Here is an 8,527-nt window from a genome sequence, read left to right as displayed (position 1 = left end):
TTAGAATGTGAATAAATATATAAATATATATCTTTTTATTATTGTGATATAATCAGCTACAATTGAATATTTGGCTTTGAACAATTAAAAAAACACATGGCAGGAACGCTGACTGCTTAAAGAATCTGAAAAAAGAAAAGGAATATATTCTAAGATCAGAAAATAACAAAATAAATTAAAGACATTTAAATAAACATATTAAGATATATGTTTAGGGGTATAAACAAAATAAGTGTATAAATTGTTTAATTTACTTTGGGTTTTATATTTGAGTGAAGTACGAAATAAAAATAGGTTTTGGATTCAGAAGGATCGTCGTATCAGAAAAAGCCTTAAACTTACATATAAGTGCAAGTCTTTGGTTATGAAGCAATTTGATTAACTGAATCGTTTCATAGAATTAAGATTCCCTTACTTTCTTAATAGCTATGTATATCACTCGGAATATTATGAAATTTCAGAATATTGTGAAGGACTATACTAAACTTTAAAATACCAGATTTTCTTAAAATAAACATAAGCAAAAAAGTCATCTTAGTAGTAATTTTTGCATATATCAATCCAATGCGGTCCAATATTGTTTGTAATATACTTGATGTGCATATAAATAAGAAATGTTCATATACCAAGTACAAGTGAACCTAACTGTTGTAGTTCCAAAGTTGTAGGTGTTCATATGGTCGGACAGATGCTGGTCTTAAATATACTATATAATATTTGGCGCTTAGATTTTCTGCGTAGTAAGTATAGCCGCCTTGACCCTTCGAGAAGAGGGTATAAAAAGCTTCCTTCTTACTTGTAATGTTTGGTTACATTTGGAGCTTGCTTAGGTTATGCCCCCCTCTTGGTTTTGATTTGCTTTGCTGCTGCTGTTCGTTTTTATGACTTTCAAAAAGCGCGATTTTGAAATGTTTATGTTTTTGACTGGCTGAAAATATTTTATGATTGCATTTTGCATAAACATTTTGTGCACGTTGCTCCCCAGGGTATTTAATAGAAAGTGAAATAAAAATGTTTCCATTAAATCGAATTGGTTAGCCCCAGTGGCTGACTATAGTTGATTCAAACCAATCTTTTGAGTTCTTCCTGATGAACCACCACTAAAAAAAAAAAACGGAAATTAAACTGCAAATTTATATACATACATACATATGTATATGTATATACAAAAATTTGTTCGAATGCAATTAAAATAGCGTGCAAATGCAATAATCAATGCTCAATGGCCATTATTCATGTTGTTGCTTGTCGGCATTGGCAACAAATTAATGCTGGGAAGTGCATTTCTCGCGTGTTTTTTACAAAACATATACTTTTTTGCGAAGGAAGTATGACACGTTTGCACAGTTCTTTAATTAATTAAATTATTCTTACAAGTAATTGACAATAAGAAAATAGTAGTCATTTATTTTGAAAAAATAGGATGTACTTTTTAGATCATACAAGGTAATTAATTTTAAGTCGGTCCTAAGGACGTTGTGGGAACTCGTTCTCAAAATTTTGAAACGAAAAGAGGCAATACTGAGGCTTAAAAGGGCATGCCAAATCCGAGGAAGTAACAGTTCACAATTAATATATTTAATTAATTTAAAGTTTATTTAAAGTTGTAATAAGAAATAATATAGTTCAAGAAATGGCATAACTTTCTGATTTTTGAAATCTATTTTTAGCTTGATCTAATAAGGCGAATTATTTTTTGAACGTCCGACTTTTTCCGGGTTTGGCATGCAACACAAGCTACAATATCGAGGAGCCAGGAAACTGTACCGAATTTTCAAATATATGATATACGTAAGATATTCGATTGAAGTTCGTTGCCAAAATTTGTCAATCCACCCTCTACATATTTTTTAAATCGCAAATGCAATAGCATGCATTGGCATTTGATTTGAGCACACTTGGGGGTGCTCTACGTTTGCTTGCCCATGGCAGCTTTAATTGAATCTGTGCCGATATGCATGCATTGTGTATACATATAGTACTGTATACATATATGTATATTTGTATATTTATATATGTACTATATGCTGTGTGTGTGCTTCATTGTATGGCTATACACACTATATTCGCAGATTTTTTGGTCGTTTGAATACGCGAACAAGAATACGAAAAAAATGTAATTGTTAAAACATAAATACAAATTGCATTTGGCTCGCGACATGAAAACGAGAATGAAATCAAAAAAGATTTAAGTGAATGCGTCGCGCACATTTGCATTTAAAAATAATAACAACATAAAAAAGTAGTTAAAAGTTGACAACAATGAAACGAACGAATGGTCCAAAAACAAACAAACAAACAAACAGAGTCCCAAACAACCTGCAGCTCCTGAAACTGTAAACTTTTTCGTATGCTGTCTGTTTAATGCGACCCCACACAGTCCACGGTCCAAAGCCCACCCCCACCCCCATCATCACCTCTTACTACGATTCAGCAACCTTTTTGTTTTGCCAACAATAACAGCAAATTTTTCTAAAATTTCATGTAACGCCCGCACCCTTTACGCCTGCCGCCACCCCTAAAAACACTTAGTATATATGCAGACCAGAACCTTCCCAAGCCATTTGCAATTTAACTTTTTTGGACAGCGGGGCAGGGGGGACAGATAGACAGACAGACACGTAGAGAGCGCACGGCTTTAGTTTTTAGTTGGCTTTTATTAACTTTTGTTTGTTTGTGTGTGTGTGAGAGAGAGTGTGTGGGTGGGTGTGTCTGTGACTGTGTGTGTTTGCTTTTCCACTTATTTTAAGCATAAAAGTTGCACAATTACTGTGATTTGACACTAAGACGACGTCGACATCGCTACTTGCCTGCCTGCTTGTCTGCCTGTCTCCTTTCCTGCCTTCTCCCTTCAAGCATTAAGCTGGCCAATTTACAGTTAACTCAAATTTCGTACAATAACAGCAAACAAAAAATAAAAAACGAAGAATAAATACCAGCAAAGCGGTGACGGACAACTAACCCTTTTTGGCCAAACCAACGCTCGGACGGCTTCATGCGCTCAATTTAACCATTGAGCTGGGACTGTGACCGGTTCGGTGGCGGCTTCAGTGGCTTCCACATTCGAGTCCAGCACAGCCGTCTCCGTGTCCGCGCCCGACCCTGAGGCTTCGGCCTTGCCGTCTTCTTTCATACGCAACATCATCTGAGAGTAGAGTTTCATGCACGCCCGAGCAATGAAATTCAGATGGAAGCCCTTCGACAGCATATCATACATGTCCTTGGCCCTCTGTTGCTGTTCGCATAGTTTTTCCGTACTCTGCTCGTTTAGAACCAGATTTCTTTGATTCGATTGCATTCGATTGATGTGAGAGAAGTTACGAAAGATTTGATGACCCAGTGTCTGTAATAAAAAAGTCAATGGGTTAGCGTTTTAATACAAGTATAGGTCTGAGTCAATATCCAAATATAGTAGATATTATTGAGACGATGTTTTTCTACAATATTTTAGTTCTGCAGATAGTTTTTTCAGAGCATTTTGGTTACGTATCAGTAATGTCCACAAATATAAACGGGAATGCATCGTTTTTATTAAAATAAAAGAAAAAAATTGATTAATTAACATTTAAATAATTTATGGAATTGCAAGTGGAATTTTTCAATTCTGCAAAGAAACAATTTCAAATAGAAGGGCACTAAATCGCGTAATCGCATTTTGGGAACTCTCTCACAGACTCTTCTTAATAAAGCGTAAAAAAATAGAGTACCTGTCCAAAAGTTCAACAATATAATTCTTTCTATAACTACAAAATGTCTTGAACATTTCAGAATAGGATTATTTTAACATAAGGTTTACAATTTCTGGCCAAGAATTTCGATAGTATTAGGAGCACATTTTTCCTTCTAACTCGGCAGCTTCCTTTAATTGAAGTTATAAATTGGAACTGAATTTTACCCAGTTTGGAGAATTTATCGCTTTCAAAAGTTAAATTTATTTGCTTTAAAAAAGACTGGAAATACGAACTGTTGGTGATAAACAGTTTGATTTTGATTAGGAGATTAGTTCGACGCTTTTGACTCTGCTGATGATTTACTTAATTTACAATTTCCTATTAAATCAGTTTAAGATCTTAGTGGACTTCGTTCGAAAAAACAAACGAGTAAAACCTTTCTCAGACTCAGTGCTGTTTCGGGATAATAACTTTCCCTTTTATAAAAACGTTGAAATCAATTAAATAGATAAATTCAAAATGATTTCACTTACTGTGATCAATAGCTCGGACGTTGACATGAGTGGATAAGCCTCGCCTGCGCCCTCAGTGGTCATAGTGAAGCCGAATTTGACAGAAAACGCATTGGCAAATAGGTAGCACTCACGCGACCAGAGCAGTCGATAAAGCAGTTGAATGGCACTTGCCGCACGAATGCGCTGACCAATGTCGACTGAGTGCCATTTTGGCACCAAGACGGCCCAAGCGGCTGCCCTAAAACCCTCCTGTAGACCCACCAGTGAATAGGCGTACCATTTGTAGGACAATCCGTCTGAGGTGGGAGGAACATAGTAATATGAAGGCAATGGCATCTTGCTGCCCTCAAATTCCAGAGCAACCACAAAATCAAAACGTATGCCACACGGGTGTTCCTCCACGTTGCTCTTTTTAAAGGCCTTTATCTGATGCACAAAAGGACACCTGCTCATGCAGAGGGAGTCGTAGCTTAGTTCATAAATAGTGCCTGCACCCATTTCCACAGATCCGATTTGCTGGACAATACGCAACAGCTCGGTCTTCAGCAAGTTGTTAATGCATTTGGAATTAATAAGCTTATTGTAATTAAACGGGTGCGCGATGTTCGTGTTGTGCAGCGTGACTGTGCGCTTCTCCTCATCGAACTCCATCTCCACAGGCAAAGGTAGGTGCATCGGCAGGAAGACTTCAAAGTTGATAGGCAACTCAATATTTTCGCCATTCACAAAGACGGCTGTGGGGAAGGGATTGCTAAAGCTCTAAGCCAACATTGGAAAAGATCCATTCACGTACCTGTGGAATTCAAATTGCTCAGCGAGTTCTTAAAGATGGAATTGTTTTTTAACAATTGTTCTTCAATCCGTCCACATAGGGTGAAAACATCATGAATAAAAGTGCGATGGCTCTTCACATCCGGCGCATACTGGTGCGCCAATTGCCCAATGGATCCTATAAAATCCGATGACTTGGCCTCTTCTGAGTTACTCATATTTCTTAGCTATGGAGTTCACCCTATTCAGTGCGAATAAAATATTAGACAATGTAGTGCAACATGAACAAGTCAGAAGAAGAAGAAGAAGACGAGAAAATCATACTAAGTATGTATGTATATGTGAACATACATGCATATGTGTATATATGTACACCTAATTCTGTTTTTACACGGTAGATAGGTTCCAGAAACAACCGTGTAAAAAAAGACATTGATCATATGCAAAAATTGGAGATTGGTTCCTTATCTCTAAGAAATATATATGAAATTTTTAATTTTTAAACCGTGTTATATCAAAATTGTGTAAAAAAAGGCCGCGTAAAAACAGAATTCGGTGTACATACATAGCTGTAAAGTTTTGCTGTGTAAAGTTTTTATAAATGGAGGTTTGTAATAGCAGATCCATATGCAATGCAGGGGATGAAAAAGGTGAAGCATTTCATATTTTTGTTCTTGCCGACTTTCATAAAATGATTGGCAATAAAATACATTTAAATAAATATAAATAATTGTAATAAGTAATTACGCTTCATGTACAGGGTAGGCATTGCAGTGCTACCAATTTGTGCGTACTTTGCCGCCCATGATCTGATCAATAAATGGCAGCACTGGCATACATTGCACATTAATGTTGCGCCCATGAATGAAGAAACAACACATGCGGAGATGTGCACATTTGCAAATGGCATCCAAATACTACGACTTTTACTACGCGCTGCAAGTGTGGCACGGCTTCTGCGCATTGCCACACAGCATCCACAGCGCAGGAGGCAGGTGACAAAGGACGACAATCATCGAAATGGCTGGCTGGCTGACTGGCTTGCTGGCCAGCGCAATGTGAATTCAGTTGCTGTTCGACGTTGCTTGCGTGCGGTTGTGCCTGGTGCTTGGTAGAGTCTTAGCTTACAGGCCAGTGGAGAGTCGCAATTGATAACGGTACTGATTGAGCAATCAGTTGTTGTGGTTGGGTGTGAGAGTAAAACTCCCACGCCAGTGTAGACAAAAACGTGAGAGCGCCGGCGCCTTGCAGTTGTGTACGAAAGAGCGTGCATGGCCATAAAGTGCAATAGTAAGCCAAACGACGGTAAACGGTAAATGGCAGCGGCAACGTGCATGGCGTATAAATAAAAAATAGAAAGAAGCCGTTGCACATTTTACATATGTACATGCAATCACAACTGTGTGTGTGTGTGTGTGTTTGTAAGTGTAGGTGTTTTGTATACATAAACTGAAAAGTGCAGAAGATTCGTGGAAAAAATAGAGAAGAATAAGAACGTGCGCCGGCTACAGAAACATACCAAGACAACATCAGAAAGTATGCAACGCGCTGGCAAATTTTGTGCTGCTGATAAAGTTATGTGTTGTCTAATGAAAGGCGCTTAGCATCGCGACGTGTGAGCGCCGCCCGTCCGCGCCCTTCCTTCATTCTCCTAACGTTGCATGCGCGCAAATTGAAAATAAATTGAATTGCATTGCAGGCAAACAGCGGCGGCGGCAGAAGCAGCTGAAGAGAACGTGCAAAAAATCAAGGCAGCTGTCAGAGCAGTCTTCAATTTTATTCGTTCTTGTGTAAAGTGGAGTGTTTTTTCGACTAAATTGTATGCAAATGATGTTTGGCTTTATCTTTATGACTAAAAAGTAATGAGTTTATTTGTACGTTCGGGGGCCATATCTGCGTTGTCATTTGAATATAAAATCGTGTTTCAATTGACGTCTGATTGCCAACACTTATGATCTTTACTGAGACTTACGTTTGTTCTACACAACCCCGCCTAGGAATTTTGTATTTAATGCGATTTTCTTTCTTATAAACTTTTCTTTGATATTGCAGTGCCGCTATTTCTATATAATCGCCAATTTTTATTTTGCCAGCTATTGTTTTTATAACCCATACAATTTTGACACTTTACTCTCTAAAGTTATGAACATTTTTCTATGTACTTTTGAAAATATTGAATATTTATGAAAACATTTATTTTTTATAAATATTTGGCATATGATTGTGAAACTGTTTTCAAGGCTTATCAAAAAAAATTAATAATATTAGTGATTTTCAAGGAATGGTGCAGTTAAACATGTTGGTGTTTATCGTCAAAATTTGTTTAGTCTTAATTTTTTTCCAACAGCATTTTCTGTTTTTGGTATTCTTTTTTATGAATTTAATTAAAACTGTTTCTGATTATAAAGTTAGTTAGTGAAGAGAAATACTAAAGTATTAACCGTTTTGAGATCGCGTATTATAATCATAATCGGCAACTGGCACGAATATGTTTGAACATTTTGCTATTTTATTTACAAAATAAGTTGACTTATTGTAGTAATAATATCTAATGAAACATATCGAATGGGGTTAAGCTGTTTATATTAAATAATTATTGTAGCTTTTACAAATAAAAATAAAATACTCGCTTATCCGAAAAATTCTTAAAAGGAACTGTAGAAGTATTCCCTTACTCAATCACCTTCACCCGACATATTCACAAAGCTACTCTATATTGCTTTTAAAAATCTCTGTGTGTTATCTAAAGGTTCTCTAAGCAGTTAAAAATGCAGCAAGCTGAGCGTCGGCTTTTCTTGTTTTACTTAGGGCCGTTCGTTCATGGGTGACTTTTATAATCGCAAATACCTAGAAAATGATTAAAGACAAATTTATTTCATTTAATAAATTTGATATTCCTATAAAAATAGATAAATGTTATGTTTAAAAGATGAATCCAAATATTTTATTATAATATTGAAATAATATTTTATTCATGACATAATCGACAAATTCGAAAAAATGTGTATAAATTATTTTTATGTTGACCACTCTTTAATAATTTAAACGATAAAATATAACAATTTTATGCCATTTATTGTGTGGTAAGGTGTTTGGCATCCTAATAATAAGTATGAGAACTTTATCCAATTTAATTATAAAATAATAAGCTCTCATAAATATCTAAGTGTTTACTAAAGTAGTCAATTGTATTGTGCAAGTGCACTTTATAATTATCAATGTGAACGTATTGGTTATTAAGTTGAAATTTAATCTTAATTAAGTCGTAAGACTACCGTAGAACCATAGTTACGATATGTGGCCTTCATATTTCCTTTTAATTCTATATCGAGAAAATCAACTTACTGTAGCCAACGTAGATCAATACTGAAATGAATACCTCTTGTATCTAGTATGTTGTTTTATATTATATTTTATTTATCCCAAAATAGCTTTCCAAGTGTACATATTTATGGCTAAAATTTCATCTTTCTTGCTTTGTAATGAAATTAACTTTAGCTTCATTATGACACTTATCGATATAATTGCAATTATTTGCTCATTATGACGACTCCTTTCATCATTTATTAA

At 35.7% G+C, this 8,527-nt stretch overlaps 1 protein-coding gene across 1 annotated transcript; it reads right to left on the bottom strand.

The window, feature by feature from the left end:
- Window positions 1-7,074, bottom strand: LOC115622975. Its single transcript, XM_030517127.1, has 5 exons — window positions 6,930-7,074; window positions 4,980-5,198; window positions 4,205-4,920; window positions 2,963-3,343; window positions 1-125 (listed from the first exon to the last, which is right to left on the bottom strand). Exons 2-4 carry the CDS (start codon window positions 5,173-5,175, stop codon window positions 3,002-3,004), a joined length of 1,254 nt encoding a protein of 417 aa, XP_030372987.1. The 5' UTR covers window positions 5,176-5,198; window positions 6,930-7,074; the 3' UTR covers window positions 1-125; window positions 2,963-3,001.
- Between the last annotated feature and the right edge of the window lie 1,453 nt (window positions 7,075-8,527).

The sequence above is a fragment of the Scaptodrosophila lebanonensis genome, unplaced genomic scaffold (genome assembly GCF_003285725.1).
Source record: "Scaptodrosophila lebanonensis strain 11010-0011.00,11010-0021.00 unplaced genomic scaffold, SlebRS2 tig00000043-arrow-pilon, whole genome shotgun sequence".
NCBI lineage: Eukaryota > Metazoa > Arthropoda > Insecta > Diptera > Drosophilidae > Scaptodrosophila > Scaptodrosophila lebanonensis.
Note: the sequence above shows the minus strand (reverse complement) of the source record. Positions and strands in the feature narration are given on the sequence as shown.